The sequence below is a fragment of the Phyllobates terribilis genome, unplaced genomic scaffold, assembly GCF_046119375.1.
Source record: "Phyllobates terribilis strain yellow unplaced genomic scaffold, ASM4611937v1 Scaffold_4__5_contigs__length_816908805, whole genome shotgun sequence".
In the NCBI taxonomy this organism is placed as follows: domain Eukaryota; kingdom Metazoa; phylum Chordata; class Amphibia; order Anura; family Dendrobatidae; genus Phyllobates; species Phyllobates terribilis.
The window spans coordinates 606,038,506-606,064,238 of NW_027362764.1; the positions used below are offsets into that span (position 1 = coordinate 606,038,506).

The following is a 25,733-nucleotide window of genomic DNA, read 5'->3' on the forward strand; positions in this document are numbered from 1 at the left end:
AATATGATTTGATCTAAACCATTCCATTGTAGCTCTGGCAGTATGTTTGAAGCCTCTAATAGATTTTCCTCCTTGATTGCCCTGTATCTAGCTCCATCCCTCTTCCCATCAACTCTAACCAGCTGTCCCTGCTGAAGAAAAGCATCCCCACAGCATGATGCTGCCACCACCATGTTTGACGGTGGGGATGGTGTTTTCAGGGTGATGTTCAGTGTTAGTTTTCTGCCAAATATTGTCTTTTGTATTTAGCTCAAAAAGTTCTACTGTGGTCTCATCTGACCAGACCACATTCTTCCACATGCTGGCAGTGTCCCCTACATGCCTTTTTGCAAACTGAAAACTGGAATTTTTATGGCTTGCTTTCAAAAATGGCTTTCTTCTTGCTACTCTTCCAGATTTGTGGACTAATAGTTGTCCTGTGGACAGGTTCTCCCACCTGAGCCGTGAATCTCCAGCATGTCCATGGGCCTCTTGGCTGCTTCTTTAATTAGTGCTCTCCTTGCTTGGATTGTCAGTTTAGGTGGTTGACATGTCTTGGTAGGTTTACAGTTGTGCCATACTCCTTCCATTTTTGGATGATGAATTAAACAGTGCTCCATGAGATGTTCAGCTCTTGGGTTATTTTTTTTAGAACCTAATTTTTCTCTACTCTTCTCCACAACTTTATCCCTGACCTAAACGGGTTGAAAGGTACCAATATGCACAAAAACATAGGAGGGTAGGTATAGAGAGAGATGAGAGATAGTACTATAAATATGGGCATATGCCTGAATCATTATAGCCAAGAGAATAATCGGTGAGTGTAAATACAAACAAAACAAACAAAAAAAAGATATAAAGTCAGTGAGGCATTGTGTAAGTATAAAATTAAATATTTTTATTAATATACAAATATGAAAACTGTGGGGGGACACAAAAACAAAAAGAAAAAAGGAGGCATGCTGCATAGGTAATCACAAAAATACATGTACATAATGACATCAGAATGAAGTATGTCAATGTAGCAGACTGAAGGTAATACAGATATAATCCACAGAGGGAAAAAATGTAATAAATAATAATAAAAAATAATATATAGATATCTATATCTATATATAGCTAGCCAGCTCTGAAAGTGAGGCATAGATAGGCATAGAAGTTACAGGTAAGTACATAGTAATGTATATTGGGTACGTTTACATATATAAGTCTGTATATAAATCTAGTTATATATGTGTATATATACAGTCATGGCCGAAAGTGTTGGCACCCTTGAAATTGTTCCAGAAAACAAAGTATTTCTCCCAAAAAATTATTGCAAATACACGTTTTGTTATACACATGTTTATTTTGTTTGTGTGTTTTGGAACAACACAAAAAACAGGAAAAAAAGCAAATTGGACATAATTTCACACAAAGCTCCAAAAATGGACTGGACAAAATTGTTGGCAGTGCGCCGTTCCAAAATTGTGGGTAAAGTGCTTGACAACTTGGTCATACTATATAAATCCATGCCGTTTGCATGGATTTATATAGTGTGACCAAGTTGTCAAGCACTTTCCAAGTGATGCTAAAATCGCTTGGAAAGCGCTTGACAACCCGCATGGGGAAATGCATGCAAAAACGCTTGACAAACGCTTCTACCTGGCAGGAAAAACGCATGTAAAATCCGCATACGTTTTTCCTGCCAGGGAGAAGCGGAAAAAATATGCAGCATTTCTGCTTCGTGGGCACTTAGCCTAAATTGGATGGGACTCGGCCATTCAAGTATATGGATGCGTAAAAAAAAATCGGATGCCACAGTCTAGCAACTGATTTTTATAGATACATTGCAATTCTGTAACATAGGAAATTGTAAATGCTGCTGTAACTGATTAATAGCCGCTGCTGTAAAAAAACGGTTTGTATACGGTTGACAAGTAAGAAAAGAATCGTCCCACTTTTCTGGATGAAACTTGAACAATTTTTTTATTTATGTTTTTTTATTTATTTTTATTTTTTATTCCGCTTATTCCTGGCAGGAAAAACGCATGTACAATCCGCATGTGTTTTTTCTGCCAGGGAGATGCAGAAACGCTCAGGAAAAATCCGGAGCATTTCTGCATCATGGACACATAGCCCAACAGTGCTATTTTTGTGACTTTTTTCACACTTTTGGCTTTTTTATTTAGCTTAGGTTTCTCAAAAACAAAGCATAAAAAATGTATGGGGGTATAAAATAAAGCAGTGCACTAATGCTTTTAAAATGCATAAATATTAAGTTATTTACAAAGCAAAAAAAATCCACAGGAAAACCTGTGTGTGAAGAAAACCTTAGGCGTTATTCAGACCTCCATTTTCCTTGTACATGTTTTTTTCACGACTAGAACATGTACCCATTATAGTCTATGGGCCTGTTGTATCTGCAAATAAAAGTAAAAATGGAGACAAACTGTTTTTGATGAGAATGATGAGTTAAACTTATTACTGCAAGTTAAATGGGTCCTTGAAAAAAAACAAACAGCACACAGATACCATTTGTATTTTACCCATGTGCGCTTCCTTTTTTACTGTTTAATGGGTAGGGGAAGCGTGACTTTTTACTTTTGAGTACAATAAAAATAATGCCACACTGATGGTAGAAATGGACAAATGGACAAAAAATGGATGAAAATCTTATACAGCACACCAATGGAAAAAACTATTTTTTTTTTCAAAACCAATCGGCATGAGTCCTTATACTCTTGGTATAATATTTCAACAGTTTTATCTGCAGCATCTAACCTCCTACTCAGTGCTTCCTTGATGGGGAAGCACTAAAGAACAGTTCTTGGAGAGATCTAGAGAGGTGCATGTGTAGAACGATTCCAATGAAGTTTGAGAATCCCGCCAACAGTAACTCTGGGATCTTTGGAGATGTAAGATTTCCTTGGTGTAAAAGGCACTATACATACAGTACAGACCAAAAGTTTGGACACACCTTCTCATTTAAAGATTTTTCTGTATTTTCATGACTATGAAAATTGTACATTCACACTGAAGGCATCAAAACTATGAATTACCACATGTGGAATTATATAGTTAACAAAAAAATGTGAAACAACTGAAAATATGACTTATAATCTAGGCTCTTCAAAGTAGCCACCTTTTGCTTTGATGACTGCTTTGCACACTCTTGGCATTCTCTTGATGAGCTTCAAGAGGTAGTCACCGGAAATGGTCTTCCAACAATCTTGAAGGAGTTCCCAGAGATGCTTAGCACTTGTTGGCCCTTTTGCCTTCACTCTGAGGTCCAGCTCACCCCAAACCATCTCAATTGGGTTCAGGTCTGGTGACTGTGGAGGCCAGGTCATCTGGCGTAGCACCCCATCACTCTCCCTCTTGGTCAAATAGCCCTTACACAGCCTGGAGGTGTGTTTGGGGTCATTGTCCTGTTTAAAAATAAATGATGGTCCAACTAAATGCAAACCGGATGGAATAGCATGCCGCTGCAAGATGCTGTGGTAGCCATGCTGGTTCAGTATGCCTTCAATTTTGAATAAATCCCCAACAGTGTCACCAGCAAAGCACCCCCACACCATCACACCTGCTCCTCCATGCTTCACGGTGGAAACCAGGCATGTAGAGTCCATCCATTCACCTTTTCTGCGTCGCACAAAGTCATGGTGGTTGAAACCAAAGATCTCAAATTTGGACTCATCAGACCAAAGCACAGATTTCCACTGGTCTAATGTCCATTCCTTGTGTTCTTTAGCCCAAACAAGTCTCTTCTGCTTGTTGCCTGTCCTTAGCAGTGGTTTCCTAGCTGCTATTTTACCATGAAGGCCTGCTGCACAAAGTCTCCTCTTAACAGTTGTTGAAGAGATGTGTCTGCTGCTAGAACTCTGTGTGACATTGACCTGGTCTCTAATCTGAGCTGCTGTTAACATGCGATTTCTGAGGCTGGTGACATGGATAAACTTATCCTCAGAAGCAGAGGTGACTCTTGGTCTTCCTTTCCTGGGGCTGTCCTCATGTGAGCCAGTTTCTTTGTAGCTCTTGATGGTTTTTGCAACTGCACTTGGGGACACTTTCAAAGTTTGCCCAATTTTTCGGACTGACTGACCTTCATTTCTTAAAGTAATGATGGCCACTCGTTTTTCTTTACTTAGCTGCTTTTTTCTTGCCATAATACAAATTCTAACAGTCTATTCAGTAGGACTATCAGCTGTGCATCCACCAGACTTCTGCACAACACAACTGATGGTCCCAACCCCATTTATAAGGCAAGAAATCCCACTTATTAAACCTGACAAGGCACACCTGTGAAGTGAAAACCATTTCCGGTGACTACCTCTTGAAGCTCATCAAGAAAATGCCAAGAGTGTGCAAAGCAGTCATCAAAGCAAAAGGTGGCTACTTTGAAGAACCAAGAATATAACACATATTTTCAGTTGTTTCACACTTTTTTGTTAAGTATATAATTCCACATGTGTTAATTCATAGTTTTGATGCCTTCAGTGTGAATGTACAATTTTCAAAGTCATGAAAATACAGAAAAATCTTTAAATGAGAAGGTGTGTCCAAACTTTTGGTCTGTACTGTATATGAATGGCACTGCCTCTTCATTCTGCTGACCAGTGGAGTTTCTCACAGACCATTGACCTGGATTCCTTGGTACAACATGTGGGGTTGGGTCTGAAAAAGTGGAGGGGGTTTCAGTTTTGCTGCATATATCGTTCAACAACATCTCTCTTGGTTGATACTATGACAATACAAGTTCTCAATATTTTTTACATGCTTTTTCTATATCTTTAGAATTCTTGTCCTATCTTGATTTGTCAGTTATATCTGATGGACCTCACCGCACGTTCTCATTGATCCAGCAAGGGGTATTTTCTGGAGAACTTTTAAACAAAGGGTCTTCTTGATTGCTTAAGCTTTCATATTGAAACAACCCTCACACAAAGCCATAATTTATTTTCCCACTTTCCAATTTAGTCCTGAAATATTGCCTCTCCATGTACTGATCCCAGCCTGCTTGATCCAAGAGAAAAGTTGAGAACTTTCTTTCTTTCAGGGTTCTAAATGAAACTGTACAAAACACCATCGAGGGAGATTTACTGAAGCAACGACTTTTTGGCATTTTGAAAACCCACAATATTACTTTTTTATGGAGCTGATTTTGCACTGGCATTTACCCAGCTGAATGTAAAAGAATATTTATGTTGTTAAATCAAGCTGTCTTTAGCTAAGAAGTAAAGCTGGAGAACGTCTTTGATTAATTCCCCTAAACCTCCCCCAAAAGAAGAAGCCGTTAATTTAATTCATCTAACAGATGCTATAGAGCTTTTTTCATTCATACGGCAGTTTATATGACTTTCAGCCTCTTAGATGGTAGTTTTTACATTTATAGTGGCCACAAATATGTGGTTAATGTATATCTGCATAGTAAATTGTCACTATAAAATTCAGATACTGTTCAACTCTTGCATGTATAAGTACCAAGCTTTCGCATCTCTGACTTTCAAACTCTTGTCGGAGTTGTCAATGCCTTTCTATTTCTGGCACTATTGATAAACTATGTAATCCAGACATATTTCTCATACCTCCCTGCATCACTGAAATGTAATATAGTAAGTGAAATATATACAAGGTGAATAAAAATCAGTAGCCACCCCTATATCTAAAAGAAACATCAATTCAGGATTGATATAATCATTTCCATTTTTGTTAGAACTTGAAATGTAGGGAAACATGATCATGTACATTTGATATGCTGAGGACACTGCTAAAAGTTGTTTTTTTGGGAGGATACTCCAGTTTCATAATATTACCTGGCAAAAGGTTGTGATTGTGTGTACCACATCAGCTAATAGTACTGATTGCTATATGCAAACGCTCTGTATGATTTGGCAATCAGCATTTTGTTAAAAGAAGGATGTAGCTTTCGTACATATGAGTAGAAGCTTGGAGGAGAACAGCCATGTGGCCAACCAATGGAATCTAGTAGCCACCTACTGTGAGGTCTACTGGCCCCGACTGTATGAGACAAGTAGCTGTAGTTCTCCCATCAAGTAGTTGCTACTTTTATTATTGAATTTCAATTTTATTCTGAAAGGGGTTTTTCCAAAGTCGAAAGTTATCCCCTATCTATAGATGGAGGATACCTTGCTGATCACTGTACGTCCAACTGCTGGGACCCAGTCAGAGTTGCCAATTAACCATACATTTCTGGAGAGTTTGTAAAAGTAAATAGTTTTATCTTGTCAATAATAAAAAATGGACATGTTCGTTATATTTCTTGAAGCTGGAGAAAGTTATACAGATTATTATGACTGTAAGTGTGCAGATAGATGGCCATAATACTCCTGCGAGGATCGCATTGCAATCCTTGGACTGGCCATCAGCTCTCCTGACCTGAGTGTGACCGTTCCATCGAAATACATGCTGTCACACTCAGGTCAGGTAAAACGACGGCCAGTCCTAGGATTGCGATGTGATCCTCGCACAAGTAATACGGCTGTCTGACTGCAACATAATTGTTCGAATTTTATAGTTCACTGTTAATACAGCTAAGGTCTTCATCTCAGAATTCTGGACTGTAGGCAGAAAGTGTTGGCACCCTTGAAATTGTTCCAGAAAATGAAGTATTTCTCCCAGAAAATTATTGCAATTACACATGTTTTGTTTCCTTTGTGTGAATTGGAACAACAGAAAAAAACAAAAAAAAACAGGCAAATTGGACATCATTTCACATAAAACCCCCAAAATGGGCCTGGCAAAATTGTTGGCACCTTTCCAATATTGTGGGCAAACAACTTTGTTTCAAGCATGCAATGCTCGTTCAAACTCACCCGTGGCAAGTAACAGGTGTGGGCAATATGAAAATCACACCTGAAACCAGATAAAATGGTGAGAAGTTGGCTGAATCTTTGCATTGTGTGTCTGTGTGTGCCACACTAAGCATGGAGAACATAAAGAGAAGAGAACTGTCTGAAGATTTGAGGACCAAAATTGTTGAAAACTATCAACAATCTCAAGATTACAAGTGCATCTTCAGAGATCTTGTTCCTTTCTCAACGGTGCACAACATAATAAAGAAGTTTACAACGCATGGCCCTGTAGCTACTCTCCCTGGACGTGAACGGCAGAGAAAAATTGATGAAAGGTTGCAATGCAGGATAGTCCGGATGGTAGATAAGCAGCCCTAATCAAGTTACAAATAAATTCAAGTTGTCCTGCAGGCTCAGGGTGTATCAGTGTCAGCGTGGACTATCCGTCGACTATCCGTCGACATTTGAATGAAATTAAATGCTATAGCAGGAGACCCAAGAGGACCCCACTGCTGACACAGAGGCGTAAAACAGCTAGACTGCAGTTTGCCAAAATGTACGTGAGTAAGCCAAAATCCTTCTGGGAAAGTGTATTGTGGACAGAGAAGACCAAGATAGAGCTTTTTGGTAAATCACATAATTTTACTGTTTACTGAAAACGGAATGAAGCATACAAAGAAAAGAACACAGTACCTGCAGTAAAATATAGTGGAGGTTCATGTTTAGGTGTTGTTTTGAGCAATGAGTCTGGATCTAAATCCCATTGAACACCTGTGGAGAGATCTTAAAATTGCTGTTGGGAGAAGACACCCTTCAAATATACGAGACCTGGAACAGTTTGCAAAAGAAGAGTGGTCCAAAATTCCAGATGAGAAGTGAAAGAAGCTTGCTGATGGTTATAGGAAATGATTGATTGCAGTTATTTATTCCAAAGGGCGTGCAACCAAATATTAAATTGAGGGTGCCAACAATTTTGTCCATCCCATTTTTGGGGTTTTGTGTGAAATTCTGTCCAATTTTCCTTTTTTCCCTCAGTTTTTTTGTGCTGTTTCAATACACACAAAGGAAATAAACATGTATAACAAAACATGTAATTGCAATACTTTTCTGGGAGAAATACTTCATTTTCTAGAACAATTTCAAGGATGCCAACACTTTCTGCCTTGACTGTATATGACTTAAAATCATCATCATTTATTATGGTTTTACAATGTATCCATAAAAAATGTTTGCTGGCCTTAATTTTATTTTTATAAATTATCTGGAAACAAATAAATAATCAGGTTGGCAACCTTGCCTCCAGGGAATCCAAAAATGGGGCTCCAGAACCCTGAGAACGAGTCTCTATTGAGCCCTGATTAGAATAGAGTGTTGGTGCACATGCTCGGTCTCTGCTCCATTAATTCTCCGTGGAACTGCTGAAAACAGAAGATTGTTGTACTCCGCTTTCTCTGGCAGCACAATAAACAATGAATGGACCAGAGGCTGAGCATGCGCACCTTCAGATAATTTTTTTTAACAGGGCAAGCTTAGATATCCTTTTTATTATCGTAACATATGGAAATCAAATCAAACATACAAGTGAACACTTATTTATTTTTGCCTTTAGTTTTATATCCCTGTTTGAAACGAGTCACAAGAATATTGTCAGTGTGTACTTTATGTATGCTCATAGGACAGGCGGCTGTGCATGTGCAGATTTTATATTTCAGGCCATAAGTAGCTGCCATGCTCATTTTATTTCTGAAATAAAGATCAGAAAAATGCCATAAACATCATAGAAAAGATAGAGGAGCTTTACTTGTCTGTATAAAAAATTCATAGACCAAGAGAAGCTGTGCACTGTGTGTGGCAGCAGCTAATACTATTTACCCCAATGAGATGAATGCTTTCACACTTCATCCAAAGCCACGCTTAGGTTAAATGTTAACTACAACTCTTTACGTGTGCGTCTGGTCAGTGCAAAGCTGATTCACATCAGTTTTTTCCTCGGCAAAGCAAAGCCAAAAAAGCACTTACTGTGAAAGAGGGCAGATGTTTCTGTTTCATAAAATTTGCAGTAAATGTTTGGATCAAATCCCCATTTCGCTTTCCCAACAGAAAATGGCAAAAAAATACATTCTTCACCATTGTAGTTTACAAAAGTATTATTGAAGTAAATGAGCCGAACCTTTAAGAAACATAAATAGAAATCGAAGCTTTAGGGTTTTCCTGAATTTCTTGCTGGGCTGTATCTCAAGACAGTGACGTGGAAGAAAATAAAAATTTGAAAAATTGACCTTTTTTTTAAACTATGGTGAAGCACCCAAAAAAGATATCCTAGGGGTTTATAGTTCAAGATGGCATGGTGTAGTGGAGCAAATAGCACTTATATGACACGTGTCATGTCCAAAAGTGCTATTTATAGGGTTAATCAGCAGGTAAATAACGGTAACATCCTGCCTGCATTACTGGAAATGGTACAGGGAACTTACTGTGTATCCTCCCTGTAGCTGCTTGCTTCTAGTCACTGGGGTGGTGCAAGGAGCTGTTACAATCACGGCTGTAATTATTCCCTGGCACTTTAACAACCAGTTTTGCAGAACTTGTGTGCAGAGCAGGCTCTCAATCAAAGTTTTGAGGAGTGATTACAGCCGCTCTCACAGTATTAAGTGCAGTGACTTTAACCGCTTTTTGCACTGTCCCTATGATTGGAAGCGAGTGGTTACTGGGAGGATATCGATTCATTTTCTCCCTGTAGCCATGCTTCACTTATGGTCAATCCTAATAATAAACTTCCATTGTTATTTATCTGTATATTTATTATGATACAATTTTTAGACCTTCCTAAACTTAAAAAAACAACCTGTTAACCACAGATGTACCTGTCAGGGTGGAAGGCAAAACACTTATGCCGGAGCTTTAAGGTGCAGTCAGTGAATTTTGTTATTAAAAGCTAAAGAGGATTGTGGAACAATGAATGTAGATCAGAGCTGGGCAAACTGCAGCATGTGTGCTGAGGCTATGTGGGGGCTCATACTGCATATAAGAGGCTATATGGGGGCTCACACTGAATAAAGAGAAGCTTTATGGGGGTTCACACTGTATTTAGGGGGATGTGTGGGGCTCATTCTGTATTTCGGAGGCTGTGGAGGCTCACAATATATATAGGGGCTACGTAGGGGCTCAAACTGTACATAGGGGGTTATGTGGGGGTGCATACTGTATTTCAGAGGCTATGCAGGGGCTCATATTGTATATAGCGGTCTATGTGGGTGCTGATAATGTATATAGGAGGGTTTGTGGGAACTCATACTGTAGTTAAGGAGCTATGTGAGGATTTATATTGTATATAGATTATTACCTATCTAATACATCAAAATACTTGCAGCAACACTGCATTAAAACACATAGATGATGGCTTACCAACTATGCTTAGAGCAGGCTGTTTGCAAGGAACACAAGACACAACAACAAGGGATGTCGTTTCTCTTTAGGAAAACACAGGAAATGGCTGCTGCTTCTTTCACAGTGTCATAACAAGACCTTAATGCAACAGGAACCTCCCACAATACATTGCAAACTGAAACTAGAATGCATACATTAAATCACCAGCAGATGGTGCTGTTACCAAACAATATAATAATAGACAGGATTCAAATTACATAGAAAGTATGACTATTGAACTTGTAATAAACACAAAATATGACTTTCAGAAAACCAATTTACTGTCAGGACAGAACACATACTGCATATAGGTGGGTGCTCATACTGTACATAGGGGGCTGTGTGCGGGCTCATACTCTGTATAGGAGACTATGTGGGGGTTCATACTGTATATAGGAGGCTATGTGGGGGTTCATATTGTATATAGGGGGCTATGTGGGGGCTCATACTGTATATAGGAGGCTATGTGGGGGTTCATACTGTATATAGGAGGCTATGTGGGGCTCATACTGTATATAGGAGGCTATGTGGGGGTTCATACTGTATGTAGGGGGCTATGTGGGGGCTCATACTGTATATAGAGGGACTATGTGGGAGCTCATACTGTATCTCAGGGGCTGTGTGTGGATTATTACGATATAGTGGCTGTGTGTTGGCTTAAACAGCATATAGGGGGCTGTATGCAAGCTCATGCGGTATATAGGGGGATGTCAGCATACTTAATTCTGCTCAATATTAAATATTACATTTAATATTAATATAAAATAATTATAATTAATATGTCAATATTAATATTGAGCAGAATTTATTTCAACCTAATGGTTCAGCCCTCCACAACAGTTACAGTCTCTAATATGGCCCCTCGTAAAAATTAATTTCCCACCCCTGATGTAGACCATTGGGAGATTTAGTGGTCAATGTACTTTCAGGCGACTTGATCTGATTTGATAGGTAATGTGATAAGTAGACAATCTGGAAATTACTTTATTTAAAAATTATGTTGTCTTACCCCTAGAATATCCCTCCAAAATGTCGACCAACAGGTATCTCCCTTCTAACTTGCTGTTCCTGCCTGTTGTCAAATGTAATCTGCTTCTAGCAGCAGAGATACCAAGATGGATTACAGGAAGCTGGCATGAGTCTCCATCTTTCTGTACCTGCTCTCTTATCTGTCAAATGCTTTTCCAATACTGAGAAATGATAGATTGTTATTATCTATGACTTCTTGTAAAATTACATTTTATCAGCTCATTTTAGCAAAATTTGTAACAAAAAAAGGAAGATGCATTTTTTTTTAGGTAGATATTCTACTCTAACCTTCAATCGTTTTCTTACATCTTTGATCAGATTCCAAACATACTGTTGAACATCTCAATATAGTTAAATGTGTATTTTTTAACACAGAGGAATTCCTCGATTGAAGGATTAAAGAATTTCAGGCTCAAAAAGCCAAAACTTGCACATGGATGTACATTTTTTCTAAATTTGATGAAAGATAAAAGGAGAATATCTAAAACTATGGACCTGAATGAAAACCATGCAGTTGGACTAATCTAGAGATAAGATTTATTTAAAGTGGGAAACCAGTGCTAATAAAAAAAAACATAGGATCTATCTTATTCAGTGTATATTTAAAGTGGTATGGGTATCTGACCTATATCTTAGGTGCTTTTTCCCCAGTTTGTAATGTCTGCTGTTTTTTACAGACATTGTAATATTAAATATCTGGGTACTACCCTGCAAGGCCCTTCTTCCTAACTGAAATCACAGTACTACATTTAAAAAGGAACTGTTCTTTTAACACATTTTGCATACATCAATAGTATGGGCAATTATAAGATACTTTGTAATGTATCTTTCTAGAAAAATAAGCTTCTTTTCCCACTTATCAAACACTTCATCCCCTTCTCCTTGCTTGATGAACTTGTCATCCACTGTAAAAATAAACCAACTTAAGCCCGTCTTGCTCTGAGGAGATGGACTGCAGGTGTCTTGTGATATGGTCCATTATCCTCTATGGAGAGGGGAGGAGGAAAGAGGAGGGAGGAGCAAGGAAGGATACAGGGAGAGAGAGAGACATAAAAACATTGTACAGAGCTCTGCAACAAGTGTTTTACCTCACATTAGAGCTTGATTCGGATCAAGACAGCTCAGCTCTGCTTGATAATGTCCTCTTTGCATCTGCATCTTGACTCTGAGCTAAAAAGTGGGTGAAGAGCAGGAATTCCCCTCTCTGTACTGTGCTATCTATGGGATAAATCACTGCAGCTTACCACCCCCTAGCAAACAGCAGATTTCAAGTTACATATAGAGCATGGAGAGGGGAAAAAGTTGAAAATACAGGATATAAGCCACATATTGGCCAGAAATGGTGTTATTCTGCATGTATCCATACAGGACATCTTATTCTGAAAAGTTGCTTGAAAGCACAGTTACCCTTTAACTTGTTGGTTTTGGGTGCAACTATTCCTGCTTTTGGATATGTCTTTTCTTTTTGACATTCTGTGCAAATGTCTCACTACCCAACAGGAAGCAGATGGGACTTGACAATGGTGGGCACTTGTGCAAATTGACACAAACATGAAAAGAAAGTGGAGGATGTAATCATGCATACTTGTAATTTGAGAATGAAAGACCAAAAGTCCACAATCCAGTCCCACTAACTTCTTGATTTTGGACAATTAGACATTGACAGGTGTCTCACATACTTATTACATTAGTGGATTCTAGAGTGATGTAAAAATGTTCCTGCAGACTCTTGCAAGCAGCATATGTAGCGCCCCGAGGGCTTGGTTGCTACAGAGGTATTGCACCTCTGCCAGAGGTGTGATATTCCACTCCCGGGTAAGGATGGAGTATGGGCCAGGGCTCAGGTAGCTGCATGCATCACACACACCCCATTTCCGGGGGACAGCTCAGCGGTGCTCCCATTAGACAGTAATGCAGGCACGACAGAACCTGTCCCTGGCTGGAGTGGGGAGGGGGGAGGAAAACCCGGTGATGTAGGAGCAGGAGGGGACGGTTCCTGAGCATAGGTAGGAGCCCATTGGTTGCTGGTCACCTGGGCTCATGTTCTAGAGGGAGGTATATAAGGTGGGCACCATCTTAGTTCTGGGTGAGTTCAGTTAGCAAAGTACAGAGAGAAGAGAAGACAGGGAGCAGAGGCTCTGTAGGAGCTCTGCTCAGAGGCAGGCCTAGAGAAAAGGCCGGGGCCTGAGAGGAGAAGGAACAGAGGAGAAGAGAAGGAACAGGAAAGGGAAAGAAGTGGCCAAGAAACAGAAGGGCTCAGGAACAAGAAGGTGGAAGGGACCCTAAGGACCAACGTGAATCGGGTGACGGGTCAGGCAAGAAGAGGGTACCGGATCCCAATTTGGTGGAAGCTAATAATCTTCAGCCAAGAACCGGAGGTCGCGACCATCACTTGGTGCGACCCCTTGCTAAACCTTGCTAGGAAGGCATACCATATAGGGTAGCGGGAAACGGGGCCCACGTTTGCCCGCATAGACCCACGGGAGCTGGACAAAAGCTTGGTCACTGGCGGGGCATGAGCCGAAGGAAGGATAGGAAGGAGCTCTGAACCATACTCCTGAAGTGCCTGGGGGTTGACCGAGTCCCTCACCTGGTGGACACGGCACGGCTTGGGTGGTCACTGCTGGCGCTGAAGTGACCCCGAGCATATGAACTGTGAGTAAAAGACAATGGACTGCAGTACGTTGTCTGTGTACTCCTTGCTCCTCCAGCACTAACGGCTCTGGGACTCTCTGCACCATCACCCCCACCATCCTCTACACTGCCCTGGGGCTGCACTCTTCCCATGGGGAGTAACATTACCTCAGCTGCGAACACCATCAGCCTCAGCGGTCTGCACTGCAGCAGCGGTTAGCCCTGACCGCAATCCACGGGTGGCGTAGTCGGACATTACCTAAAACACATCATAGCAGACTACCACTGGTCTGACCACCCTGAGCCACGGAACCGGGTCGCCACTACTACTCCCAGCATTGCCCTGAAGTCCGGTTCCGAGTGCCCCATGGCCCAGGGGGCGAGTCACATATAATATATAAGAAAAGATAATTCACAAGCAAAAATTAATACATCCTGTACGATTGCTTTTTTAATGTTATGCTGCTTTATGTTTCCTTCCATCTAGGTAGAACTAACAAATGATGTGCAGTCTATCCTGTTGATAATGGTGGCTGTGTTGACTGGAAAAACAGTAGGAGATTACTTCAACCATTCTCTCTTCAGCTCTTTATTACATCTTAAGTGTATCCCACATTTAGAGGCTGAGCCCTATGTTGTCCATGGAAAAAAGAAGTAAGTGTTTGCTGTGGTTCTTATTCATAGTATTTGTGGAGAACGATCAAAGCTGTATTAGTTCTATTAAATCTGGTGATCTGATTAATCAAGGAAGAAAAGGAGAAAAGTATTATAAACAGTTTATATGCATATCACAATGGACCTCAATTTACCATACAGGTCTTGCACAAGGTAAATAGCCAAGTGTGGTACTTCAAAATGTTCCCTCCCAACTTGATTGACAGAAGCTCCCCTTGCAGCCTTGCTTCTTGTCTTTTATTGTTTACATCCTGTACTTCCTGCCAGCTCGCCCTTTATGCTATACTTTTCAAGAGGCAGAGCTATACTTGTAAATAAGCCTCTCAATATCACCCTCAGTGTCTGCCTATTCCTCCAGCAAAAACCTTCTTGAGACTTGTATACAGTCTCAAGTTGGATAAATGACTGTACACAGTTTCCTATCTCACATTCCTCCACGTCAACCATTATGTGCTATTTTGAGACTCTCCTGCAGTCAAAAAATAGTTACAAGATCTGACACAAGCACCGCACAGGCTCAATATACTGCAGAGGAGCAGTGAGTCATATAATGTATTCATGATTCTTGTCCACTATTAAAGCCGAACACAGGAATAATGTTCTCAATTGTGGCCCCCATACAGTAATTATCTCCCCCATTGTGGATCCCATACAGTAATAATAATGTCTTCCATTCTGGTGCTACAAAAGATGCTGGTAGGAAAAATGGCTATGGAACCTCATTCTGACACTGCATAGACTTACATTCTAAAACCGACTTGTGGCTCACACACAAATCCCAGTGTGATTTCAGTCACATGAGTCAGAAGGGGACCGGAGCAGCGCTGGAAAAGATGGAGATCAATGAGTATATTGACACACTTACACTAAATTACAGACAGATTTAGGGAATAAAAAATTGCGTGCTTCTTTAATGACTGGATGATTTTTCGCTTTTTCCTCTCCTCTTTTTAGCAGCCATAACTTTATTATTTTTTTCACTGAAGTGGCTGTATGAGCCTTTGTCTTATGGGGGAAATTTGAATTTATATTTTTTTACTGTTCACTTTTTACCTAAATAATCTGTTGCATTAATTCTCTAGGATATGGTCATGTGGATAGCTAATACTATATGTATAGTCTTTATGTATTTTATATGTACATTTTATTCTTTTTTGTGATGGGGACTTTTTACTTTTTATAACTTTTTTGTTGTACATTTTTTGCAAATGTTTTATATGTGTATATATTTTTAGGCCCACGATGCAGAAATGAAGCAGAAAATTTCTGCAGCGTTTCTGCATGGTCTTGGCAGTCAAAAACGCTTGCGTATTTTACATGCGTTTTTGACGTGTTTTTACATGCGGATTTGACTTGCGTTTTTCAAGTCCATTGGGATCTCAAATCCGCATGCAGAAACGCACAAATAATGGACATGCTGCGGATTTTTCCGCAAGGAAAATCGACTGCGGAAAAATCCACAGCATGGGCACAGAAGATGCAGATTTTCATTGGGGATCATGGGGCACGGATTACCAAGCGTTTTTAAAGCGTTTCTGCTGCGGAAATTCCGTATCAAAAACGCTTGAAAAACGCATAGTGGGCACACAGCCTTATAGGATTTGTCTCCAAAATGAGCATCAAAGATCTTTGAGGAATGTTTTTTTATATTTAGTTTTCAACTATAACTAGAGCATCCAAAGGATCACTAGTTACAGGGGAAACAGCCCAGAACCAAACATGTTAAATTTATATCACTTGGTGATTTTGGAGTTAAAATGTTAATTTTTGTGCTTATAAAGAAGCACTCCCACCAAAGTTTTTATCCTCTTAATATAGTGTAATCATCACATTATATAGCACTGTGTACTTACAACTGATCATTTTGCCCTTCTACTCAGCTAATTCTTCTCTTTTCCATTAGGGCTATGACATCACATGATTAAAAACTGACTAGCCGCATCCTTCTAAGCTTTATGTAGAAACAGGAGGTCAATTTTTCCTGTGTGAGTCATAAGTCACTGGAAAAGTCTCTGGTATGGGGGGAGAAGTGGAGCAGCTGGATCAAGAGTTGAAGAGGGGAATGATTTCTGCAGGGACAAGAGACTTCCTGTTTATACATAGAGCAGAGAAAATAGAAGAATTAGCTGGGCAGAAGGGCAAAATGAGCAATTGTAAGTATTGCAAGTACACAGTGCTAGATAATATGATGCAATATATGAAGAGGATAAAAACTTTGAAGGGAGTGCTTCTTTAACTGGTAAAAGAAATATTTGCTGTTCATAGTTAGCTATTTATTGTTATAACAATGACCTTTTTGGTTTATACTTTTAGAGTAGACCTGGAACTCTTCACAGCTAAAGATGCCATGCAGCCTTGTACCATTGTCCACTTACGAGAAAGTATCTCTGTGTTGGCCGAGTTGCTTAATACCACCAGTCACAATGGCTTCCCAGTAGTCTACACCCCTGCTGCAGGACAGGATGAGGTATTTTTAGGAACAATTGCAAGGTATGCTGAAAGTGATTTCTTCAATGCATGATAAAAGTGTTATTCTTAAATATGTATTAAAATGAGAAAACAAATATTGGGTCTCCTGTATAATATAGTGTGAGTAAAAGCAAAGCATAACTTTGCTTACAATTTTATTTTATAATATTTGATATGCATACACAGTGGTGTGAAAAAGTGTTTGTCCCCTTCCTGATTTCTTATTCTTTTGCATGTTTGTCACACTTAAATGTTTCAGAACACAAAACAAATTTAAATATTAGACAAAGATAATACAAGTAAACACAAAATGCAATTTTTAAATGAAAGTCTTTGGATTTATATTGTGTGACCAACTTATAGGAAATTTCTACTTCAAATGCTGCATCTGAAGTAAAAAAAAGAATTAAAAAGTAAACAAAAAATAAAATACCTTATATTCACCTCTACGTTGGCCCCCGGCCTCCTCCCGGCAGCGTCCTCTCTCCTCGGCGTCCCGCGGTGTACTGGAAGGACCTGTGGTGACGTCATTTAGTCAGCTGATGGTCACGCGACCATCACCTGACCTCTGACGTCAGCGGTCGGCTCACCATCAGCTGACTAAATGATGTCACCGCAGGTCCTGCAAGTACACTGCAGGACGCCGAGGAAAGAGGACGCGGCCGGAAGGAGACTGGGGGCCGCCGAAGATGTGAGTATGAATAATTTTTTTTAATTTTTTTACTTTATAATTCTTTTTTAACTTGCAGCTACCATGGTACCCGGGTTGGGGGAGAGTCTCCTCTTCTCCAGACCTGGGTACCATTCGCGCATTGAACCGCATAACATCCGCATGTATACATGCGGATGTTATGCGGTTCAATGCAAGTCAATGGGCGCGATGGTTGTGCTGCGGATTTTTCCACAATGATAATCCGCAGCGGAAATTTCCTCAGTATGTGCACAGCAAATGTGCATTATCATTGGGATACATCCCAGACCTCTTACCAAGTGATTTAATGCGTTTCCGTGGTGGATATGCCACCGCGGAAACGGATTAAATCCGCATCGTGGGCACGCAGCCTTACAGTCCACCCCTGTGCTTTCCCAACTTTGTTTTGGTTAAGGGGTGACATTGTTATTTCACATTCAACCTCAGGCAGCAAAAAGGCAAAAAACAAAGGTGTTGATTACCACCATGAAAAGTCTTGCTTGCATTGTACAGACGAAAGTTTTAAAAATAATACTTATGTAGTGTTAATGTCTTCTTGATGGATCATTGCTTTAAGGTTTCCTGAAATGCTAAAATGTCTGTTGCATATGTAATGACATACAGAAAAAAGCAGTAGTCACCGTCTACTCCGCCACTGCTCCAGTGCCACCATTCTTTACCTTGCTAAAATGCTAAAGAACTAGCTGTTTGCTTTAACTATATATTTGGCTGTAACTTGTCTGAATGGGCCACTGCACTGAAAGAGGACTTGTCTCTTTCTATAAATGCGTATTTCTTTTGCCCAATGTAAATTCAACTGTCCTCCTAAATCTGCAATTGTTTTTCTTTCATTTCTGTGCCCCTATTCTATTCCTGAGATATGGCCCTCTTTTACCTGAATATAAATCTAGTCTTTTTAGGCATGGTCCTCAACCCTTCCTTATGGGAGTCTTCTTGAAGACCATGCCCAGTTGGCTAAAAAAGACTAGATGTACATACAGGAATAGAGAGGCGCAGTGTGTCATCAGTGTGTCAGTTTTTATCATCAGTGTTTCATCCATGTATCTGTTTTTACCATCAGTGCGTCATCAATGTGTCATCCGTGTGTTTGTTTTTACCATCAGTGTGTCATCCATGTGTCCGTTTTTACCGTCAGTGTGTCATCAGTGTGTCATCAGTGTGTCATCAGTGTGTCATCAGTGTGTCATCCGTGTGTCCGTTTTTATCATCAGTGTGTTTCCGGGATGGATAAAGAAATAATTAAATTTCAAAGCTTCTCCTATACTTTGCAATGTTAAACACATACAGCACATGAATTATACACTGATGCCATCCGTGTGCTGTACGTGTTTTCCACGGACCCATAGTCTTGTATTGGCCCTTGTCACCCACGCTGCCGGAAAAAACGGACATGTCTCTGTGTGGTTTACACAGACACATGGTCCATGTAAAAACACCAACATGTGAGCAGCCCCACAGGTTATAATGGCTATGTGTGGTATCTGTGAAAAAAAAACAGATACCACACATACTGGACACAAGGACATGTGAAGGAGGCCTAACTGAAATTCAATGGGATTAATCCATGGCTTTTCAGTTCAGGTTCTGTCCAAATAATTTATATGCCTTGAATTTTAAAATCGACAGCATGTTCATCATTCTGCACAGATTTTGTCGAACTTCACTTATATTAGCTGCAGAATGTCAGACGATTGTCAGGATTTACGCGCGGATTATTTTTGTGCATGAACATGTCCTAAATTAAGGCCTGCAGGTTAGATGATAGTTGTCCAAACCCGCCAATTTAGATACAACCGGCTGACCCTCTAGTGTGTATGGAGGTTTCCTGATTTTCCACTGACATGATGTGCAGATGGAATTTCAACCCCCGATCCCTTTGTTTTCAGGGGGATAAGACGCTGCCAGCGATTTCCAACCCTTTGGCTATTGAAAACACATGAATGCTTGGCCGTGCAAAACGCTCATGGTATGGAGAAGGTAATAGAGATAGCTGTCTACCAAATTAATAACTGGCCAAGAAAATCTTGGTGTATGGTCATATCAACATATCTCTTATAGGGATCAGTAGGAAAATACATTAATAATATCAGCTAAATGCTTCATCTTTTCCTAGAAGGTGAGACATGTAGATAAAGTATATTTGCAACATAAAGCTATACATTTCCAATAGAAATCATTCGAAAATTACCTTCCCAAACAATGTGATGTAGACACTTTGAGGGAATGTATCATCCCCTTGAATTAACTATAATGATCTCTAATGTACAAAATAACTATAACGTACATTGTAGATGAAATTTACAGCAGTTTATGCCTGGTGTAGATTTCACTTTCTGGTGCCATGGCTAGCCCAAAAGATGTTCCTAATAAAATAATTTACCGTATATACTGTAAATTCAGCAAGCTTTTAGGGTCAAGGCTGTCAAATAAAATGCCATTCTTGATAAAAATTCCCCCCTTTATCTTTTCCTAGAGCCTGCATTGCCATGTGCTGATGTGGCTCTGCTCCATCATTGTTCCCTGTGGATATTTGGAGCACTACATATCCTTTAAAAATCAATGAGAAATAGTTTTCAGAAAATGCGAGCTAGAAGGTTCATGTTTTCCTAGAATATAGAGTTGAGACCTCCCCATTATTATTGCTGTCCACCACCTTGTTATTACAGGTACCTGTTCCCAGTATATGATCTATGCTGTTGCTGGTTCTGCTCTTCATATCCCGCTGTAGAATTACTTGCCAGTGAGACTGCTGTGGTGTAAACCCAAAACAAATGATTATGAGACAACTATATACATTTGGTATTGCTGTAGTCATGCTGACATATTCACCCATACGGCGAAGACTGTCCAAATGATTCACAAAAAGAAAATACTTTTTTTTCAATTCACCCTCCATCCCCCAAAAGCCAAAAAATAATGACTTATTTGTGCATTGTACCTTTAAATGGTGCCATTAAAGAGGTTGTCCACTACTGTAACATTGATGACCCATCCTTCGGATATGTCCTCAATGCCTGATCGATGGGGGTACGACACCCTGTACCCACGCCGATCAACTGTTCTCTATGTCGGCAGCGGCCAGAACTGACCAGTTATGGAGCTGCACAGCTCCGTCTACTATATAGTGGCTGTTGCCTGGTATTGCACATCTGCCCTCTGTTGATTTGAATAGGAGGTGAATGTGCAGTACCAGCCGCGGCCACTATAAAGTAGACGGAGCTGAGCTGTGCAGCTCCGTAACTGAGCAGTTCCAGCCGCTACTGACACAGAGAACAGCTGATCGGCGGGGTTACTGGGTGTTGCACCCCCCACAGATCAGACATTGATCACCTATCCTAAGGATAGCCTATCAATGTTAAAGTAGTGGACAACCTCTTTAAAAAATACATCTTGTCCCGCAAGAAAAAGAAAAGCCCCATATGGTTGTTATACCAGTTATTGTTAGAGGAACATAGATGAAAAAAAAATAAAATCAACGCTGTGTCCTCAGAGCCAAAAATAGCCCCTTTTTGCAGAGGTTAATTGACGTCAATAGCATTATGTTGACACTTGAATACATGAACTATTGGAAATATCTTATCCTCTATTTAACTAGATCATGACTGGTGGAATGTAAAGTAATAATAACATGACCCCTCTTCTGTGCGCATGGATCATCATGTGGATTTACTAGGAAATGTTAAACATGGGCCGTAGTTAAATATTAGTATAAAGAAGCTATTCACTTGTGTAGTATGTTGTCTGTTTGCAGCTGCTGTCACTGTCATTTTCTGGCTATATTCCCTTACAGATAATTCTGCTGCCACAACACATATATGATGGATTCTCCCCGTACACAGTGCAGTAATAAACCCCATGTGTGAATCCATCTGTCATCCCACGATGGGAAAGTTATGTGATTTAGATTGTCACATATGATTCTGGGTGGTAGACTTCAAGACATTTGGCTGATGTTGCTATTATATTAGTTACTTAGTATATTAAAAGAAAGAAAAGTTGACTAATTTATTGTTCATTATTTCAATATACTCATATAATCCAGTGTATATGGTGGATCTGTCTAAGGTCAACACTTTATCAATCTAAAGTGACAACATCATTTATAGATCTTAGCTGGCATATTAAATTAATTTTGCGGAAATGTGGCGTAATTGCCGCCATTGACTTGCATTGAATCGAATAATATCCGCATGACTACATGGTCACATGCGGATATTAAGCCATTCAATTTAACTACAGGTACTATGGTACCCGGGTCTGGAGGAGAGTCTCCTCTTCTCCAGACCTGGGTACCATAGTACCTGTAGTTAAAAAAGAATAAAAATAAAAAAAAACATTATACTTACCTTCTGATGGCCCCCGGTCTCCTGTACGGTGCGTCTGACGCGCCCCCTGGACCGTGGGGTACTCGGTGCCGGGCCGGTTGTTGCGGTCAATCGAAAGGGGGATATTTACAGGGGATTTATAGTTTTATATACAGTTCGTGACACCACCTGTGGTATGCGGCTAAAGGGAGCCGCCCCTGCGGAGCAGGACCTCTGGAGCTGGTGTGAATGCAGCAGAGTTGGTTTAGCTCTCCACAGGTAGAGCTTAGCTCCAGGGCAGTGTAGTGGTTGCTGTTATGAAGTAGCACTCGTGGTGCAGTGTAGTGCAGGGATTGATGGCGCAGCAGCAATAACTGACAGAGACGGTGGGGTGCAGTCTTCAGGGTTTTACTCACGATTTTCAGACTCCAAGTTACCAGGGCCAGGGTAACGTCCCACGTCGTCCTGTGCTTACTCAGGGAGGGGTTCAGCCAACCCCCAGGTACCTCCGGAGTACATAGCGGAACCCCCTTCTGTGTGTTCCTTCTGGCCGTCTCCCTGCACCTCACACCTAGTGTCCCAATCGAGTGACCGCGGACCCTGTCGGGCGACGTCTTCTCTGTCCCCTGGGTCCTCTATGGCTACCTTCTTGGTGAGACAGATGTGGATTGTGGCTGCAGTACCTGAAATACTACAGCCTCCCGTTTCCTAGTTGAGACTTGAAGAACTCTGCTAGTTTAGGGACCGGTCCCCTCTGTGCGACCTGACCCCTCCACTGCCTGGCAGATTCGGGTGTACGGGTGGCCTCCAGCAATGCCCGTACCCCTGGGGTCCCTTCCACATTCCTGGAGCCTTTCTCCTGCACCTCTCCTCCTCTTCAGTCTGTCCTGGGCCTTTCTCTAGGCCCTCCTCCTGAGCAGAGCTCCTGCCGAGCTCCTGCTCCCTCTACTTCTCCTCTCAGACTGCTCTGTCCTTTCAAGATGGCTTCACGATTTATATCACTTCTTTCAATGCTCTCCTGATTTACTTCCTCCACCCACACCCACTACATGGTTCACCCTACTTTGGTTCCCCCCACTCCAGCAAGGGACAGGGCTCAGCATGAAGCGACGCATCTTGCCCCTCCTGCTGGTCTGGAGTAGTGTAGTGTTGGATGCAGGTGTTAGGGTTCCGGGCAGCACTCTATCCTTACCTGAGAGTGAGATACCACACCTCTGGGTGAGATGCAGTACCTCTATGGCGACTGAACACGCAGGGGCGCCACACGTCCGCTGACGTCGGCGGTCGCGTGACCTGTCACACGACTAAATGATGTCATGGAAGTTCCTTTTACACCACTGCGAGCCGCCGAAGACCCCGGATAAGGAGACTGGGGGCCATCGGAAGGTGCTATAATTTTTTTTTTCTTTTTCACCATTTTATTCTTTTTTTTTTTTTACTATTGATGCTGCATTTGCAGCATCGTAACTTGGTCACATTATATAAATCCATGCCGATTGCATGGATTTATATAGTGTGACCAAGTTGTCAAGCACTTTTCCAAGTGATGCAAAAATCACTTGGAAAAGCGCTTGATAACCCGCATGCGGAAATGCATGCAAAAACGCTTGACAAACGCTTCTACCTGGCAGGAAAAACGCATGTAAAATCCGCATGCGTATTCCTGCCAGGGAGATGCAGAAAAAAATCCGGAGCATTTCTGCTTTGTGGACATTTAGCCTAAAACGAATGGGACTCGGCCATTCAAGTATATGGATGCGTAAAAAAAATCGGATGCCACAGTCTACCAACTGATTTAAATGCTGTGTGCCCACGATGCTTTTTTTAAGCGTTTCCGCAGTGGCAAAAACGCTGCAGAAACGCTCAAAAAACGCATGGTAGAATGCCTGCAATGTCCCCCAATGATAATCCGCATGTGCTGTGCACATGCTGCGGAAATTTCCACTGCGGATTATCATTGTGGAAAAAAACGCAGCACTACCAATTATTTTGCGGAAGTGCTGCGTTTTCGCCGCCATTGACTTGCATTAGATCGCATGGATTCTGCATCACTTTATATGTAGTTGCGCATTCCATGCGTTCTAATGTGCGGATGGTACACGGGTCTAGAGGAGAGGAGACTCTCCTCCGGACCCGGGTACCATAGAAAACTGTAAAAAAAAAAAAGAATAAAATAAAAAATAAATATATACTTACCTTCTGGCGGCCCGCAGTGTGCTCCTCCTTTCATGCCGGCAGCTAGCGATGGACTGAAGGACCTGCGCTGACGTCATAGTCATGTGACGGGTCACGCGATGCTGATGTCGACAGGTCCTTCAGTGTACCGCTGCCGGCAAGGGAGAACGGATGAAGCAGGACACCGGGGGCCATCAGAAGGTAAGTATATATTTATTTTTTTATTTTTTGACATTCTCTCGGTCACACTATATAAATCCATGCCGTTTGCATGGATTTATATAGTGTGATCAAGTTGACAAGCACTTTCCAAGTGATGCTAAAATCGCTTGGAAAGCGCTTGACACCCGCATGCAGAAATGCATGTGAAGAACGCTTCACTTCCGCTTGTTCCTGGCAGGAAAAACGCATGTACAATCCGCATGTACAATCCGCATGCGTTTTTTTCTGCCTGGGAGATGCAGAAACGCTCAGGAAATAATCCTGAGCATTTCTGCATTGTGGGCACATAGCCTTATAGATACATTGCAATTCTGTAACATAGGAAATTGTAAATGCTGCTGTAACTGATTAATAGCTGCTGCAGTAAAAAACGGTTTGTATACGGTTGACAAGTAAGAAAAGAATCGTCCCACCTTTCTGGATGAAACTTGAACAATTTTTTATTTATGTTTGTGTGAACCTACCCTAATCTTGGAAAAGTAATTTATATTATTAGCATATATCACATTTCTTGTCTCGCTGCTGATTTGTATATTTGCATATCCAGTCTTCACAGGTGATTTGATTAAAAAGGAAATGTATTTAGATTCTAAGTTAGAATTAAAAACAATTAAAAAGGGATAGATAAAAATGAGAGGTAGCAGAAATACGTACACGGAGACCATATGGATAAAGGTCTGCCTTGCTGCACAAAGAGTACAGAATTAGGCTATGTTCACATGTTGCGTTTCAGCAGCCAAAACCTACTCTCTTGGCAGAAAAAACACTGCGTTCAAAACTCTGGTCTTTCAGCATTTTTGCAGTGTTGTTGCAGCAGTTTTTCTCACTTTTGTTGGTGTGGATTACTCGTGTGTTTCGTCTATAGTACAAGATTAATAAAGTTAGTTTTATTCTCCGAAAAACTATGTAAAAACGCACCCAAGTGTTTTTGCAGCGTTTTTGCACTCATTACTTTTCTCATTACTTTCTATGGATGAAAAAAAGCAGGAAAAACGCTAAAAGAATTGACATTCGGCAGATTTAAAAAATGCTGCAGTTCTCAAATTCAGTCAGGGGATAAAAAACAAGCGTGTGTATGGGATTTCTTAAATCTCACAGCTTTTGCTGGTACTGTAAAAAGCAGCTTTTAATTTGCATGAAAAAAAGCATTTAAGAAGAAAAAAAACGCAGCAACATGTGAACACAGCCTTAAGGTAAAAATTCAGGCATCAAAGAAGCTTTGCACATGCCAAACCAATATAATATTGCGAAGAGTCAGGTTTGTATTTTCAGGATTTCAAGGATTATTTCTTTGTCCAAAAGATCAACATACTG

The 25,733-nt window shown here is 40.8% G+C and overlaps 1 protein-coding gene and 1 long non-coding RNA gene across 4 annotated transcripts in view; one reads left to right on the plus strand and one right to left on the minus strand.

Moving 5' to 3' along the window:
- LOC141265765 (chloride channel protein D-like) overlaps positions 1-25,733 on the plus strand; it is a 345,172-nt gene that overhangs the window by 225,416 nt on the left and 94,023 nt on the right. Inside the window, exons 14-15 of the mRNA XM_073679279.1 lie at positions 14,350-14,516; positions 16,851-17,027. Of these exons, the coding sequence (XP_073535380.1) occupies positions 14,350-14,516; positions 16,851-17,027 (344 nt within the window). The remainder of the gene's footprint in view (positions 1-14,349; positions 14,517-16,850; positions 17,028-25,733) is intronic.
- On the minus strand, positions 1,714-10,301 carry LOC141264440 (uncharacterized). 3 transcript variants are annotated; one of them, XR_012319945.1, is made up of 3 exons: positions 10,179-10,301; positions 8,793-8,943; positions 1,714-2,381 (listed from the first exon to the last, which is right to left on the minus strand). It is a non-coding gene; the product is annotated as an uncharacterized lncRNA (long non-coding RNA). The 3 variants fall into 3 exon arrangements; XR_012319946.1 differs by lacking the exon at positions 1,714-2,381 and adding an exon at positions 4,538-4,635; XR_012319947.1 differs by lacking the exon at positions 1,714-2,381 and adding an exon at positions 8,380-8,516.